Below are 18345 nucleotides of genomic sequence, written 5' to 3'. Positions count from 1 at the left end.
ATTGCCACTACGTTCATCAATGGGATCCTCAAGCCTCCCCCGCTACTACTCAGCTGGCCACCACTGTATCTACCCTGAATTCTGCAAGAGCTTTCTAATGGCCCTGTTTGTGCCCTTGTCCTTCCTTAACCTGTCAACCCAGAAGCCAGCGATTCAGAAATTAGTTGCCAACCCCTCAGTTCAAAACCCTCCACTGACTTCCCACGACACGGGAGAATACAAGGCAAAGTCCTTCCAGGAAATCCACAGGGTGCCCCCATGACCGGCACCCTGACCCAGCTCTAGCCTCATCGTCTTGGGACTCCCAAGCTTGCTCCACTGGCCCCTGTGCTACTGCATGTGTCCCAAGCAGTTGTTTTTTTTTCATGGCCTTTGAACTGCCAAGGGTGCTCCACCCCAGATTACAACATGGTGCTGTCAGTTTACATCTCTGCTCAAATGCCCCCTAAGGTGAAGGCTTTCCCCACCCACCCAACAGCTCTGAACCCCCACATTCTGTCTCATCATCACCATGCTTAGCTTTTCCTCCACTGCATTAACCACCTTGCAGTATACAATGTATTTACGGACTCATTTGTTTATGGGGTGCCTTACCCTAAGCGGAAAGAAAGCACCGTGAAGGCAAAAACCCGAATTTGCTGCTACAGATGTGGGGCACAGACAGAACAGGGCCCGACACAGAAGCACTACTACCTGTTTGTGGGTTGAACTCAGACAAGCAACCTAATCTTGCTTGCCTTAGATTCTCCTTATGCAAAAGGGAGGTCGTGATGGTATCTGCTTCTTGGGGCTTCTGTAAAGACTGAGACACTTCAAGTCAAGAAAATAAATACTTAAGCGTATCGGAGACTTGAAACACAATTTTAAAACATGGATTAAAGATGTAAAAAAAAACACAAAAAACAAACTCATATTCAACAATTAAAAGTATAAGCAGATTATATCCACACACAGCAGCTATAAAACCTTACCAATGACTCGATGCACGTATTACAGATCGCATCCACTTGGGAGTAACAGAACCCTCCCCCCACCAATAAAAAACTATTAAATTCATAAACAATGAAATATCCAAAGCAGCTTAAGCCAATAACCAGTTTTATTTATTTTTTTCTCATGTAATAGGAAGTCTGGAAATAATATATCCACGGTTAGTGTAGACAAAGAAGTGACTGGAGGGGCCAGGATCCTCTTTAGCCTGTGGCTTGCAGCCTCATGGTCACAAGACACATCTTTGAACACTAGGTACTTGGTCTCTTTGCAAGGTGAGAAGTAGGGAAAAGAGCAAAAACAAAATCTGTAGAAGAATGCAGGTAAGAAGAATCCCTTTTCAAGAGCTCTCTTGTCAACAGCCCATACAGTGACATCTGCTTATCAGTCAATGGCAGGCTGTGACATAAAGACTGTAATAGTTGTGGAAAACTCGTTAAGAGACTTCTAAAACTAGGGTATCTTAGTAATCTGACAAAACTTGGATTTTCTTGATGTGAAAGATGTGACACCAGGAGAGCAACAAGAAGTGTATGTCACTCCTGCAGAGACAGGAGGCCCAGAACATTCCAGAGGATCCATCTGATGAAGACATCATGCCCTGATAGCAACGCATCTGACTTAGACACTCGTAACAAACAGGTACTAAAAATACCCACATGTTACATAGCATTTAACACAATGCCAAACAGTCCACTGGTCAAGGGAGTTATCCAAAAGGAAATGAACACATATCAAGGATGGAATTATAATAATACTATATACAAACCTGTAATGAAGCCCAAGTGTTAGAGGAGCATGATCTTAAGAGTAAAGACTACAAATTAATGAGTGAGGGTCTGTTTTCATGATGAAAGACTGACAAATGCAATTTCATGATTCACTAGAAAATTCCATCAGGGTATGAATTCTCATGAGCACAAGTGAGGGGGCTGCGGCTAAAATCATCCCCACACGCGGGCCGTCCGCGGTGTGGGTTCTCACGTTTCCTGAAAGAATTCCATTGGCTAGGCTTTTTGAAGTTTTAAACAGAAATGTCTCCTAGTGTGAGTACGTTTCATAAAAACTGAGCGATTGTTGTAGGCCATGGTTTCTCAACCTCAGCAATACTGACATTTGGGGCCACATAATTCTCTCCTGCAGGGGCTCCCGGGCATTATGTGCCAGTAGCACCCCACCCCCCGCCCAGTTTTCACAATCAAAAAGGTCTCCAGATAAGCAAAATCACCACCGGGTTAGAACTGTTCCTGTAGACCAAGGGCTGGCTGGGTTTTTCTGTAAAGGGCCAGAAAGTAGGTGTTTTAGGCTCTGTGAGTCACATGTGGCGTTTGCCACATGTTTTTCTTCTTTAAAAATGTTATCAACTATTCTTAGTTTGCAAGCCATACAAAAATAGACAGTCGGCCAGTTTGCTGACCTCTCTTATAGACTTTCCCACATTCCTATTTTATAGGTTTTTCTCTTTAGTATGATTTTGTTCATCAAGAATACGGTGTGAGACCAGTAAGTCCCTGGTGCGCTTGCTCGTATGCCCAGAAGGTGCTGGTGGTGCTAAGGTCATTCTGACATTAAATACCAAGCTACGGTCTCTCTCCCTAAGTTCTCATTTTTTATTTTTAAGAGCTGAATGCGCACCGGACTCCTGCATACCACAGGTATAGTTTTGCCCCCTAGCATGAGTTCTCGCGAATGCCCACAGTGATGAGGAAAAACAAGTCTTTCCCAGCCATGACACCAACTGGGCCCTGTCTGAGCTCTCGTGTTTCCCTGAAGGCAGACGCATCACTGGAGCCTTTTCCACACAGAAGACACGAAGAGCTTCTCTCCCCGGTGAGTTTTCACATGACTGCGAAGCGATGAGTGGTCGCTGAAGGCCTTCCCGCAGGCCAGGCACTCGTAGGGCTTCTCCCCGGTGTGTATCCTCCTGTGCACGTTCAGGTTTGAGCCTATGCTGAAGGCTTTCCCACAGTGATCGCACTCGTACGGCTTCTCTCCTGTGTGACTTCTCATGTGTGTCTTGAGGGTGGACTGGTTTCTGAAGGCTTTCCCACACTGCCTGCACTCAACACGTTTCTTTACGAGATGAGTACTCATGTGCCTCCTCCGGGACAAATAATCCCCAAACACTTTCCCGCACACGGCACATTCATAGCGTCTCTCCTGAGTGTGTATTTTCCTGTGTGTGGTCAGGTTTGAGCTCGCACTGAAGGCTTTCCCACACAGATCACACCCATACGGCTTCTCTCCGGTGTGGGAATTCATGTGCGTCTTCAGGATGGACTGGTTTCTGAACGCCTTCCCACACTGTCTACATTCGATGGGTTTCTTCACAATATGAATTCTCATGTGCTTCCTCCGTGACAAGAGATCGCCGAAGGATTTCCCACATTCTTTACACTCGTACGTTTTCTCTACCATGTGGTTCTTCTTGTGCAAGTTGAAGTTCGACTTCCATCGGAAGGCTTTCCCACACTGTGTGCATTCATAGGGTTTCTCTCCAGTGTGATTTCGGACATGCTCTTTGAGGTGTGAGGGATGCTGGAAGGCTTTCCCACAGTCGTGACATTCATACGGTCGCTCTCCAGTGTGTGTCCGTTTGTGTGCAATGAGGTGGCAGCTCCTGCCGTACGCCTTCCCACACTCATCACACTTGTAAGGTCTCTCCCCGGTGTGAACTCTCATGTGTATCTTCAGGGAGGAGAGGGTTCGGAAGGCGTTTCCACACTGACTGCAGTCAAAGGGCTTCTCTGTGAGGTGAGTTCGTGCATGACTCCGAAGGGCGGAGGGGTCATTGAAGGCTTTCCCGCAGGCACTGCACTCGTAGGGCTTCTCCCCAGTGTGGATCCTCCTGTGCCGCGTGAGGGAAGCACTTGTCGTGAAGGCTTTTTGGCACTGGTGGCATTCGTGCATTTTTCTCCCGTTGTAAATGCTCACGTGTTGGGTTAGAGGTGACCTGTTCTTAAAGGCCGCCCCACAGTCCCGCCGGTGATAGGGCCTCTTGCCAGGGTGCCTTCCCATTTGCTGGGTAAGGTGGGTGCCCATGCTGAAGACTTCAAACAGGTGAGTGTACTCGGCGGGTTTCTCCCCAAGACGTGTTCTTTCCTGCTGATTGAGAGAGGAGTGACTAGGGCATTTCCCACAGCTCCCCACGCCCCTAAGAGCCATCCAGTCCTCCCCATGTACACTCACAGGAGTAGAAACAGGCCCTATGACCAATGACGCTGTGACTGGAGTGCAACAGTACTGTTCACGTCCCACTTGGGGTCTAGTAAATGAAACGGTGGAGGCTACGCCCTGAGGCCCCACATGAGTAACGTTCACAAAGCTTTTACTGTTTACTGTTTAAACCTGAATTGAACCCCAACGCTCATTATCTGAGGCTAGGTTTAGGGTTTTCCCCCAAAGCTGTGGGAAACAGTGTCTGAAACAGGTGCCTCTCAGGGAATACCACTCGCTGGTTCCTGAGCTGCTTTTCTAACAGGCTGCCCCAGCCTTCTCCCGTCCAGAAAACCAGGGATCATCCCAAGGAAACCTTACCACTGTCACACCATGGGGTGTTTCCTTGCCAAAAATGTCTTCCATGAGAATGGACCATTTGCTTTTAGATGGAGTCTCCCAATCTGCAACAAATTGGAAAAATATTAACCTGAGGAAAGAAATGTTGGCTGGAGAAAGGAAACAGTGAGATGACAGCTGATGAAAACAGGGGGATTTCTTTGCAAAACTAACCTTAAAGAAGGAAAAGCAATGTTGAAAGGAAGAACACACATGGGGATAAAAATGCTTGTGCAATGTGGCTCTGTGAGATACCTGGTGATGGCGGAGGAGACACTTAACTAGACTCACTAAGGAATAACTCTTCAAAGAGTAACACGGATAACAACAGAAGGGTACAATCAGGGGTGCAGAGTATGAAAGAATGGGACAAAGCTCACGTGGACAGGTCAAATTTACACACGAAGCCCAGCAATTCTGCTCCTGGGGATTTACCCAAAGAAAGCAAAAACACTACCTTGAAAAGATATCCACACCCCCACGTTCACAGCAGCATTATTTACAATAGCCGAGGTATGGAATCAATCTAAGTGTCCTTTGACAGATGAATAAAGAAAATGTGGCATATACACACAATAGATTATTATTCAGCCGTAAAAAAATAAAAAGAAGGAAATCTTCCCACTCAACCACACAGATGGGTCTTGAGGGCATAATGCTAAGATAAGACAGACAGACAGACTGCATGATCTCACTTCTGTGTAGAATCTAAAAAAAAAACAAAAACAAAAAACAAAACAACCACCACCCCCCAAAACAAAACAAAACAAAAGAACTGAGCTCGTGGATACAGAGAACAGACTGTGATGGTTGTCAGAGGTGGCAGGTGGGCAAAATAGGTGTGAAGGGGGTCAAAAGGTACAAACTTCCAGTTGGGAAACAAGTAAGTCCTGGGCTGTAGGGTACAGCATGGTGACTATAATTAATAAGTCTGTATTATACTGAAAATTGCTGAGGGGAGTGGGGTGGCTTAGCTGGTTAAATGTCTGACTCTTGATTTCGGCTCAGGTCATGGTCTCATGGTTCATGGAATCGAGTCCCACGTCGGGCTCTGCACTGAGGGTACAGAGTCCGCTTGGGATTCTCTCTCCCTCACGCTCTCTCCACCCCTCCCCAACTCGTTCTCTCAAAATAAATTTAACAAAAAAGTTGTTAAGACAGTAAATCTTAAAAGTTCTCATCACAAGAAAAAAATTGTTTTGTACCCGTGTGGTGACGGATGTTAATGAGATTTACTGTGGTGATCACTTGGCAATACATACAAAAATTGAGTCACTATGTTGTACACCTGAAACTAACACAGTTAGTATCTCAGTGGAAAGTAAGTAAACCAATAAGTGAATAAGTCAGTCAGCAGATAGATAAAAGGAAGAGAAAAGGAAGAAACACAGACATACATACATAGGAGAGGACAGTGAGACCAAAGGACTTGTGCGAAAATGGAGAAGGGGCATTCTCAGATTTCCCTGGCTGACATTTCCTCATGGACCTCCCTGCCCGGCATCACTGAGTAAAGCAGGTGCCCAGAAGCACCCATGTCTGCCTGGTGCTTACCGGGAGATGTGGCTCGGTGAAGTCCCCTCTCCTCTGTCCTCAGCTCCTCTTCTTGTTCCAAGTGGGAGATAAGGCTGGGTTTGCCCACCTGATACCCTACTCACGGGGAAAGACACATGTTGGGGGAGGATCGTGCAGAGGACAACCCCTTCCGTTAGGCTGGGGTCAATGTTTTGATCTTCAGTGCTCTGAAGGTGGACAAGTCTGACTTAGGAGCAGCGAAATGGTGGTGCCCAATTTCTAAGAAACACAGTGAAAGGCTTTCATAAAACACAAAGCCACAAACACCGACACGCTTTGCCCTTCAAAAGAATGAAGATTGCTCAACTCAGAAACCTATGCCCAGGCTCAGACACACTTGATGACCTCCAAGGTCAATGCAATGGGCAGGTCTCGGCAACTGTTGGGGGTCACCATGGGGGGCGGGGGAGTATGAGGACGGCTTGTTCACGTTGTGTTCCAAATCCCCACAGTCCCTGGGTCACAGCAAGTACTTAAAACAAAAACATCTGCCACACGAACAGAGAAATGAGTCCAGCCTTACCCACTGAAGCAAGGTTGCTATAGTTCTCCAACATCACATCTTTGTACAGTTTTCTCTGTGAAGAATCCAGCAAGGGCCATTCCTTTTCAGTAAAGTCCACCGCAACGTCCTGGAAAGTCACTGACTCCTGAATCACCACACATATTTGGGGTAAGAAACCAGCCCGTCTGTGTCCACAGAGATGGACTGAGGCTGGGCATGAGAGACTCTGAACACAGGACTTCCAGATGGGGTTCTGGGGACTCTTCACTAGGAGGTGATCTCATTGCATCACATGCAACACTGCTGACCTGGGGCCAAATCTCTCCACTTCTAGCCTGGCCTGAGCATTCTGAGTTGTATTATGAGAGAAACACCTGCTACGTTAGTCATTTCCCCTTACGTCCCCGATACCAGGACGGCCTTGCACCTGTCTCTGGCTTTTTCTCCTGTGCCCTGATCAGGCAGTGATCAGCCTGGGTGAGGCTCTAAAAGAACTCTAACAGGTGGCACTGGGGGCATCCTAGGGAAGTGCCTCTCCCACCCCCAGGGGCCCAGAGATCTTCTACCTGAGAACCCACACTGGTTGGCACAGGAGGCTCCAGGCCACTGCAAGCAAACAGGTCCACATCCTGGGGACAGGAATGGTCTCTGGAGGGATGAATCTCTGGCTCCTGGATATAGGCAGGGTCCTGGATGGACGCAGCTGGAGAGGAGCGGATCCATGAGGATTAAAGCCTGCCCGACACTCACAGATCAGGAAGCTGCCCCTGCAACTGTAAGTGTGCTAGGTGTGCAGTGCCTATCCTCGTCTGTCTCACACACACACCATGTCTTGTAACAGGCCAGAGGAGCCCTGCCCCACTCAGGGACAGGGGAAAGGATGGCAGGCTGACATACCCATAAAAAAGCAGTACACGCTCTCAACCAATGAGTGAAGAAATTAACGCTCTAGCAGGTAGAGTGTTTACTTGGCTCAGATTTTTCACAATAATATGGGATAAATAACAAATATAACTGAAAAAAACCAAAACAAAACAGGGGTGTCGGGCAGGCTCAGTCAGTGGAGCACACAACTCTTGATATCAGGGCTATGAGCCTGAGCTTCATGCTCGGAGTAGAGATTACTTACAGATAAAATATTTAATAATAACGGTAACAGTAATAATAAATAGGTAACAGGGTTACCCACGACCTGTCTTTCCTTACACACCAACCACACACAATCCCTACTTCACCCAAACTCACAAGTCAGACACAGTCACGTGGGGGGCTCCCAGGACTCTGCCCCCACCGCTTGTCAGTTCCTCCACCCTTCCTGGCAGACCTCCCCCTAGCCATGCACACCCCTGATCTCCGGGAAGTCCAGGGGCCACTTACGCATGACTTCTGAGGGCACTCGTTATCACCCCAGGAACTTACCACACGTGGGAGACAGACCAGGAGCTGCCATCCTGTGAGAACGACAGTCAGTCTGCCAGAATAGGGCACTGGCAGCAGGAGGCTTCCCTCTCGCTGTCACGGGACTCTTCAAGCAGGCATCTGCAGTAAATGAGAAAAAGACCAGTAGGACAAAGACCTCCCACCTCTCTGCTCACAGGACAATTCTGACTTTGCTTTTCCACCATCTCTTCTTTGGAGCAGCAAGTTCTGTCTGATCTTGGGCCTTTATCTTACTCAGGTGAGTCCTCCGGGCCAATGTGGAGAAGGTCCCTGATGTGCCTAATAAGATTCAGATCCACTCTCCCGTGTGATCTGTTGCCAAGCACAACTCCATCAGACTCCTTTACTTGTTAAACACTTGGGCTCCAGACTTGTCTTCCTTTCAACTTCAAGGCTTACCATGGTTTAGGATGGTTCTAGTAGCCGCGGGGTCGGTCCACCTACAGCCACGCGTTCCAACCTCCAGTGCCTTTTGGCCACTCACTCCACACCCACACACACACCCTGGCCACAACCCAGGCCGTGTCATCACTGGAATCACCTTCACCTCGCAGGCAATGATTCCAAAATCTCTCTGGACAAAAACCTCTTCTCCGACACTCTTCTCACACGACCTCTCTCACTTGAGAGAGGATTCCAGGCCACCCATGCTGCTTCCATTTGCTCTCTAACAGCAAATTCCTCCTCTCACCACCCCGCCTACCCAGCGGGAAGTCATCATCAATATCCATCACTTCTATGACTCTCTGCCCATATAATTCCTACCAGCCAAAGGACCAACCTTGGATGATTCATTCCAACCATTCACCTCCTCTCTGAAGGTAATTGGCAAGACCAGTCTGCACAAAACTGGTGACCTCCCAAACTCAGCTGCAAAAGGAGTATTTATATTCAAGAAAAGCCTACCAGGCAACCTGACCTTCCAGTCGCCTAAAAACCATGTACAAATCTTGCCAGTTTTTCCCAAATCAAAAACTGTCTCATCATTACGCTTTCAACAAGTAATCTTATTTTCATTTCACAGTAATCCCAAATAAAAAAAAAAAATGAGTTTACAGACCAAATCTAAAATGTGAACCAAAATGCAAAAGATATAGAGGAACAGGAACAATGTTAAGAAAGAAAAACAAACGTAGAGGATTTGTACTAACTTTATCACAGTGATGGATGGGATAAGTAACAGACAAACAGGTCATTAGAACAGAACAGAGTTAGAAACAAACCTACACGTGTACAAACGATTTTCATTAAAAGAACAAAGCAATTCAGTAGGGAAAGCAGTCTTTTTAACAAATGGTACTGAGTGGTTAAGCGTCCCACTTCGGCTCAGGTCATGATCTCATGATTCATGAGTTCGAGCCCTGCATCAGGCTCTGTCTTGACAGCTCAGAGACTGGATAGAGCCTGCTTCAGATCCTCTGTCCCCTCTCATTCTACCCCTCCTCAGCTCACATGTGTGCTCTCTCTCAAAAATAAACAAACATTAGGGGCGCCTGGGTGACTCAGTCGGCTAAGCGTCCGACTTCGGCTCAGGTCATGATCTCCCAGTTCCTGAGTTCAAGCCCCGCGTCGGGCTCTGGGCTGACAGCTCGGAGCCTGGAGCCTGCTTTAAATTCTATGTCTCCCTCTCTCTCTGCTCCTCCCCTGCTCATGCTCGGTCTCTCTATCCTTCAAAAATAAATAAAAACATTAAAAAAATAAATAAATAAAATAAAATAAAATAAAATAAACAAACATTAAACAAACAAACAAATGGTACCAAGGGCACCTGGCTGGTTCCAGTTGGGAGACCATGTAGCTCCTAATCTCAGGGTCCTGAGTTAGAGCTCTACGCTGGGTGTAGACATTACTTAAAAAAAAAAAAATGCCACTGAAAGAACTCAATGGGTAACAGGAACTTTACATTATCTTTTATCACTGCATAAGCAACAACTTGAATTAAAAACCTTTCTGAGATGAAACAGAAACCACAACATAAAAACCATAGAAAATATTTTAACAACCTTAAGTTACACAACAGTATTTTAGTCTAGACACAGAATATTAATAAATCATTAAATTGGCCTTTACCAAAAATACAAATTTTCAAACAAAATCATGAAGAAAATTAATAGTCTAGCATAAAACACACAAAGATCAATGAAACAGAAATGAGATCCCAGAAATAAAGGCACACATACACAGTCAATTACTTTATGACAAGGAACCAAGGATATACAAGGAAAGGACAGCCTCTTTAATAAATAACGTTGGGACAACTGGATGGCCACATGCAAAAGAATGAAACTGGACCACTATGTTACATCATACACAAAAATGAACTCAAAATGATTAAAGACATGAATGTAAGACCCAAAACCACAAAGCTAAAACAAAACATGGGCAGTAAGCTCCCTGACACTGGTCTTGGCAATTCTGATTTGACACGGAAAACAAAGAAAACAAAAGCAAAAATAAGTGGGCCTGCACCAAACTAAAAATCTTCTGTACAGTAAAGGAAACCATCAACAAAATGAAAAGGCGTGGTGCCTGGGTGGCTCAGTCAGTTAAGTGTCTGACTTCAGGTCAAGACCTTATGGTTTATGAGTTCAAGCCCCATGTCAGGCTCTGTGCTGACAGCTCAGAGCCTGGGGCCTGCTTTGGATTCTGTGTCTCCCCCTCTCTCTGCCCCTCCCCTGCTAGTGCCCTGTCTCTCTCTCTCTCAAAAATGAATAAACATTAAAAAAAAAAATATTAAAAGGCAATCTAACAAAAAAATATTTGCAAATCATATATCTGATAGAGAGTTAATATCTGAAACACATAAAAGAATCTTACAAGTGGAGTGCCCAGATGGTTCAGTGGGTTAAACATCCAACTATTGATTTCAGCTCAGGTCCTGATCTCATGGTTCATGAGATAGAGCCCCGCAATGGGTTCTGCACTGACAGCGCAGAGCCTGTTTGGGATTCTCTCTCTCTCTCACTCTCTCTCTCTCTCTCTCAAAATAAGTAAATAAACTTTAAAAAAAATGAACTCTAGCCATCTGCTAGCACGGATTCACCTTGAGGGCATTGTGCAACGTGAAATAAATCCGACAGAAAGAGCTAAATATCTATTTTTACTTCTATGTGGAATCTCAAAAAACAAAACAAAATAGGTCATGGATACAAAGAACAGACTGCCTGAATCAGAGGGTGGGTGAAATGGGTGAAAAGCATCAAAAGGTACAAAGTTCCAGTTATAAAATGAGTAAATCATGGAGATACAATGCACAGCATGGTGACTAGTTATTAATACTGTAGTATATATTTAAAAGTCGCTAGAGAAGGGTACCAATAAGGAATATAGTCAAAGATATTGTAACACACTGTATGGTCACAGATGGTAGCTACACTTGTGAGCACAGAATAGGTTTCTGTACCCAAACTACTGTAACGTTGTGTTTGTTATACTTCGAGGGAAAAAAAAAAGAAAGTAGCTGAGAGAGTAGATCTGGAAAGTTTTCATCACAAGAAAAAAAAATGTAACTCTGTATGGCAATGATGTTAACTAGAGACTCATTGTGGTGTTCAAATCACAATACACACAAATATCAAATCATTACACTGTACACCTAAAACTAACGTTTTGTCAATTATACCTCAATTCCAAAAAAAAAACCAGTTGCGCAATTATGTATAAAGCTGCTATAAACTTTAAACAAAATGAACAGTCAAGCCACAGATTGGGAAAAAATATTTGTAGTATGGGGTGTCTGGCTCTTGATTCCAGTTCAGATCATGATCTTGTGGATCACGGGATCAAGCCCCTGCATTGGGCTCCGTGCTGACAGTGCACAGAGCCTGCTTGGGATTCTCAGTCTCCCTCTCTCTCTGCCCCTCACTGCTGCTCGTGTGTGTGCATGCATGCACTCTCTCCCTCTCTCCCTTTCTCTCTCTCTCACGATACACTTAAAAAATATATTTGTAGTACATACACTTAACAAAGAGCTCGTATATTCAGATTACGTAAAGAACTCCTATAAAACAAAATTAAAAAACCAATTCAACAAAAAAAAGCTACAGCACAAAACGTAATGACAAATGTAACAAACTTGTCAAAAGGTATTCAACGTCATTAGTTATCAGATGAATGCAAACAAAACTAAAGATACAGCATTTTAACCCTCTAGAGTGGCCAAAATAAAAAAGACTGCCAACATCAAACGTTGGCCAGGATGCGTGGCTGAGGTTGAACTGGTTCAACTACTTTGGACAACATTTTGCCAGTTTCTTTACCATTTGACTCAGCCATTCCACTCATAGATATTTACCCAAGAGAAAAATTTTAAAACACGTTACAAAGACTCATACAAAATGTTCACAGCAATCTGATTGCATAATAGCCCCAAACTGTAAACAATCTAAATATCCATCAACAACAGAACGGATAAACACACTGTGGTATGTGCAATGGAGTATTACTGAACAAACACTAACTGGTGACACACACAACACGGTGGAAACTCCACGATGTTGACCAATACAAACTATACACAAAAAATGTTCTACGATTCCAGTCATAGGACATCCATGAGTAGGTGGACTTATTTAGGTTGTTAGCAAAACTTGTTTATTTCAGTCGATAGAAGTAAAAAAAAAAAACGGCTGCCTCGGTGGAAGAGCATGAGATGGAGAAACTGAAGAAGCAAGAGGAACTTTCTGGGGCAACTGAAATATTCTTCACATTTATTTTTAGCTAGTGGTTACACGATGTACACAAGTGTCAAAAAATTCATCAAAGTGATGTAGTATCTGTGCACTGTCTTCACGGTAAATTATACTTTACTTTTAAAAAGTTAACAGGAGTGTTTCTAACTTTCTGGTTTCTATAAAGTTCTAACAAAATTCCTCCCAAAACCAATCTGTGATACTCTCCTCCTCTCCTATTACAAACAAGGAGATGTCTGCTCTCTCTTCTAAGGCTAACCTCTTCAGGGTAAATAAATATAGATATAAAATCAAAATGTACGGAGGAAAAAAAGTGAAATGAAAAAACATTCAAATAAAAGGAAGCTAGAGGAAAGGAAAAATAGAAAAAGGACAAATTCAACAGGCAAATATGTTAACACACAAGATTTAATAGACTAAATACTTCAACTAAAATATAGATATTCTCGGGGCGCCTGGGTGGCGCAGTCGGTTAAGCGTCCGACTTCAGCCAGGTCACGATCTCACGGTCCGTGAGTTCGAGCCCCGCGTCAGGCTCTGGGCTGATGGCTCAGAGCCTGGAGCCTGCTTCCAATTCTGTGTCTCCCTCTCTCTCTGCCCCTCCCCCGTTCATGCTCTGTCTCTCTCTGTCCCAAAAATAAATAAACGTTGAAAAAAAAAAAAAATTTTAAAATATAGATATTCTCAAAACAGGTTAAAAACAACCCAGTTAGGGGTGCCTGGGTGGCTCAGTCCATTAAGTGTCCAACTTCGGCTCAGCTTATGACCTTGCAGTTCGTGAGTTTGAGCCCCGCGTCAGACTCTGTGCTGAGAGCTCAGAGCCTGGAGCCTGCTTTGGATTCTGTGTCTCCCTCTCTCTCTGCCCCTCCCCTGCTCACACTCTTGTCTCTCTCTCTCTCTCTCTCTCTCTCTCTCTCAAAAATAAACAAACATCAAAAAAATTTTTAAACAAATAATCAAGCTATATGCTGTTTACAACAGACATCTAAAACATAAAGATATAGCAAGAATGGAAATAAAAAGAAGATATACAAGACACACACTTTTCTTTTAAATCTGGTTTAAATACATTAGTATCCGACAGAAAGAACTAAGGCAAAAAGGTTCAGAGAAACCTGAGGTATTCATAACGAAAAGAAGTATAATTCAAGAAAAAAACCCTATATATATGTATATATACATATGTGCACATATATGTGTTTTAACAGCCTCAAATACATACACACACACACACACACACACACACACACACACACAAAGATAGAGGGACGCCTGGGTGGCTCAGTTGATTAAGCGTCCAACTCTTGATCTCAGCGCTCAGGTCTTGATCTCAGGGTGGTGAATTCAAGTCCCGCACCGGGCTTCATGCTGGGCATGGAGCCTACTCAAAAAATAAAAATAAAAAATAAAAAAAGACTGAAGTCTAAGGAGCATGGACAAAGCCACCACCAGAGGTCTCACTAACACGGTTCAAGCAGATGATTCAGTAACTATATGCATACTGAACAAGACGAAACAGTATACCCTAGCTACTATAAACTCCAACCACACAGGTACAACGTGTCTCAGAAAATGGCATCTATCTCTGAAAACAATGCAATGAAGTTAGCAAACAGTGTCCAAAGGGTAACGAGAAAATGTCACAGGAATGAGTATTAAAAAAGAAAAAAATTCTAAGTAATTCACATGTCAAAGTCATAATACATAATATTTATAACTGAAATATAATAAAATACACTGAAATTCTTTGGAACGCGACAGGTATCCAATGTTAGAAACTGGAAAGAAATACTGCAAAAAAGTAAAAGGAAGAAAATTATAAACAGCAGAAAGTTATGAGATGAAAGACATACATATGATGAAGTCGTTCAATCAAGGCAAAAGTTCTCTAAGAAAAACAAAACTCACAAAATTCTGGCAGGACTTATTTTATTTTTAAAAAAGGAAAATCTATGAATGAAAAACCAGATTATGTTACAGATGTAACAAACATTAAAAATAGAATAAAAACATTAACGACTTTGACTATACAATTTAAACCTTAGAAGGAATGAGTAAATCCCTAAAGAAATTTTACTTACCATAAAGAAATAAAGAACTTGGATGCCCTATGACCTTTAAAGGAACTGAAACAAAGAAACAACTGCTCAAAAAATTTCCACAAAGAAAACCCCAGACCTAAATGGTTTTTTCCTGGTGCAGCTCCCTTTTGCAGAACAAGTGATTCTATTCTTAGGCAAAATATTCCAGAGTTTAGAAAAAAGGGAATATTCCCACCCCATTTTATGAGACTGGCATAAACCTGAAACAGAAAAGGAAAATTACAAGCCAATTTTACTCAAACACGGATCCAAATCTCCAAACACGCTAGCAAATGGAAGCCAAAAATGATACAGTAGTGCCCACCTTTACAAGTAAGTTATTTACCAACGCAAATGTCATGAATCATTAGAAAACCAATTGATTTAATTTGCCACATTACCAGACAAGTAAGAAAATCACACTATTCACTCATGCATTCAATGCACAACAGTAGTACCACAAGCCAGGCACTGTTTAAGGTACTAGAAATATACAGATAAACAGATATCAAAGCAGATTCCAGAAAAAAAAAAATTCACTTGTTAAAAGCCTAAACCTTTCATGAGAAAAAACTCTTAAACTAGGAAAAGAAGGGAGTTTCCTTTACTATCTTTAAAAAAAAAAAAAAGCTTCGACCAACATAAAAAGTCAATTATCTTCAAGGTTGGGGGGAAAAAATGGGACTACCTAGAGTTTGCTGCCCAAACTCGATTCAATGGTACCAGAAGTCTCCAGCGAGTCCAGCAAAGTAAATAATAAGAAATGAATGATGCAAACGGAAAATAAAAGTAGTTACTATTTATTCTACAGAGGATAAAACTGTCTATGAAGAACATTCAAAACACTACACAAAAACCAACCCAAATTCAATACACCGAGCCCTTGGGGGAAAAAAAAAAATTCCTAAGCACTAAAAACAAAGATCCTACAAATAAATCTAACAACAAAACTCTCCCTCTCTCTCTCACACACACACTCCTTAAATCCTTTATTTATTAAAATTTTGACATTTATTCATTTCTGATAGAGACAGAGTGGGAGCAGGGGAGGGGCAGAGAGAGAGAGGGAGACACAGAGTCCAAAGCAGGGTCCAGGCTCTGAGCCGTCAGCACAGAGTTGGATGTGGGGCTTGAACTCATGAACCACAAGATCATGACCTGAGCTGAAGTTGGACACTCAACCAGCTGAGCCACCCAGCTGCCCCAACTCCTTAAATCCTTTAAAACTTCATTGAAAAGCATTGTAGAATATACAAGCAAACATTCTATATCAATAAACAGATATAATAAGATTAATTGTAAGATTCAATGAAATAATGCCAACATTATAAAAACTCACATACATATTCAACACAACTTGAAAATAAAAACTCCATGGGTGCCCGGGTGGCTCAGTCGGTTAAGTGTCACTCTTGGTTTCAGCTCAGGTCATGATCTCAGGGTTCATGAGGTCCAGTCCCGCCTCAAGCTCGTTCTGACAGCGCGGAGCCTGCTTGGGATTCTCTCTCTCCCTCTCTCTCTGCCCCTCCCATGCTCTCACTCTTTCTCTCAAAACAAATAAACTTAAAAAAAAAAAAAAAAAGGAAAAAGAAAATGCAAGTATGGGGAACTCTAAACTGACCCTAAAATTTAAGCCATGAAGCGTCTGAAAAAGAATGGATAAGTGTATGCACTTCATCTACAAGGTACTTAAAAATCTCTAAATTAAAAAGTGTACTTGCAGAGGCGCCTGGGTAGCTCAGTCGGTTAAGCGGTAGACTTCCATTCAGGCCATGATCTCACGGTTTGTGAGTTCCAGCCCCAGCCCGGAATCAGCTTGGAGCCAGGAGCCTGCTTCCGATTCTGTCTCCTCCTCTTTGCCCCTCCCCCGCTCACACAGTCTTTCTCAAAAATAAACATTAAAAAAATTTTTTTAAAAAAGTGTACTTGCATTAATGGAAAAAAGAATGTCTCTGAAAGCACTTGAGTGAGTCCATTCACAAATAATTACCAAATTAGGAAATGCATTTTTGGAAAAACATATAAACAGTAAAATCCTTAAAGGAATTTAAGGGGAATGAGGGGGATGCAGGAATGACCACACAGGTTCGATGTTTCATAATCTCCTTCTTGGTCTGGTTTGTAGATTCGCTTTACCACTGTCCTTTTAAGAGTGTGTGTTTTTGTTTTTGTTTTTTGCAAAGAGTGTTTTCATACTTTTTTTGCATGTTTTATATTCCAATTAAAAAATATTTGAAAGGAAAAGGATAAATAGCAACCACAATAAGATAGTAAAAATCAATGCAAAATAGTAATCACAATAAATGTTAATGGACTAACTCTCAGGTTAAATAACAGAACGTTGAGGTGAACTTTTTTTTTGAAGTGAACTTTTAAATCCAGTTATAGACTGTTTACACCAGTCAACTAAAATAACAGGGAAGTTCACGGGAAAGTTTTAAATATAAGATTTAACATTCAATACAAATGTTAATAGGAAGCCGGTGTGCCTCTATTAATATTGGACAAAATGGACCGCAAAAGAAAAGGAAGGTATTACCCTCCGGGTCTCGCGTTCCGGACAGACCCCACCATAAAGTCCTGAATTCACTTGGGCGGGGCTTCTCCCTCTCCACCCCAAGGGGTCTTTTTTTTTTTAAACCAGATCATCAGTGCCTCCCCTTGTCCTAAACACAGGGGTCCTAAATTTCAGTCCTCGCGTACCAGCATTTCATGTCGTTGATCACAGAGTCTAAAGCACACTCCTCACCGGGCTGCCTGGCTTTCCGGTCCCAGGTCTCTGTCCCCAATTATTCCTCCCTGCCTTATGGGCCTTTCGTGTCCTCGGGAAGACCGAGGGTAAAGGGTTAAGTGAGGAAATTGGGGCTTACAAGGCTGACGTTAGAATTGGGTGGAATGGAGGTCACGGAAGCTGCCGCTGAAAGGACGTCAAGTTCATACAGCAGGTGCGGTCTGTAGCGGGGAAGTGGAGAGTCCCCAACAACCGGGTGAAAGCCGCGATGGACGCCTCCTCTGCCCATGTGTAGAGCCGCAATCGCCTCCCGAGAGCAATGGCTTCCGCTTCACTTCCGCCTTCTAACTCTCGCGGGACTTCAAAGGGGGCTTCTAACTCGGAAGCCTGGGGCAGAGAGGTTTCTGGGAGATGTAGTTCTCGAGTTTAGACGGTTATGGCGGTCGTGCCCAAGTGGAGTCTAACGATCCACATTTCCCAACTTCCAATTGTTCCAGTGTCCCAGAACCCAGTTCTCGGGTTTCTTTTCGTCTTATAATCATTCTCTTGGTGGTAGCAGCGAATCTCACCGTGTTAGAACTATCTATACACTCAAGGCTCAAATTTCCACCCACAGCCCCCCCACCTCTACCCTGGATTCCAGATGGTATGAGACTTGCACTCTCCACTTAGATATTTTTTTTTTTATTCAGCTGAGTACATTTATTTTTTTAACGTTTTTTAATTTATTTTTGAGACAGGGAGAGACAGAGCATGAACAGGGAAGGGTCAGAGAGA

The 18345-nt window shown here is 43.3% G+C and overlaps 1 protein-coding gene across 2 annotated transcripts; it reads right to left on the bottom strand.

Annotated features, from left to right (window-relative positions):
• Nucleotides 1-1081: 1081 nt before the first annotated feature.
• On the bottom strand, nt 1082-17914 carry ZNF317 (zinc finger protein 317). 2 transcript variants are annotated; one of them, XM_043590263.1, is made up of 7 exons: nt 17708-17914; nt 8045-8164; nt 7192-7328; nt 6644-6770; nt 6100-6195; nt 4528-4610; nt 1082-4095 (listed from the first exon to the last, which is right to left on the bottom strand). In XM_043590263.1, exons 2-7 carry the CDS (start codon nt 8073-8075, stop codon nt 2773-2775), a joined length of 1797 nt encoding a protein of 598 aa, XP_043446198.1. In that variant the 5' UTR covers nt 8076-8164; nt 17708-17914; the 3' UTR covers nt 1082-2772. The 2 variants fall into 2 exon arrangements, with proteins under 2 accessions (XP_043446198.1, XP_043446199.1); XM_043590264.1 differs by having other exon boundaries at nt 1082-4092.
• Nucleotides 17915-18345: the final 431 nt, after the last annotated feature.

This window comes from Prionailurus bengalensis, chromosome A2 (assembly GCF_016509475.1).
Source record: "Prionailurus bengalensis isolate Pbe53 chromosome A2, Fcat_Pben_1.1_paternal_pri, whole genome shotgun sequence".
Taxonomy (NCBI): Eukaryota; Metazoa; Chordata; class Mammalia; order Carnivora; family Felidae; genus Prionailurus; species Prionailurus bengalensis.
Note: the sequence above shows the minus strand (reverse complement) of the source record. Positions and strands in the feature narration are given on the sequence as shown.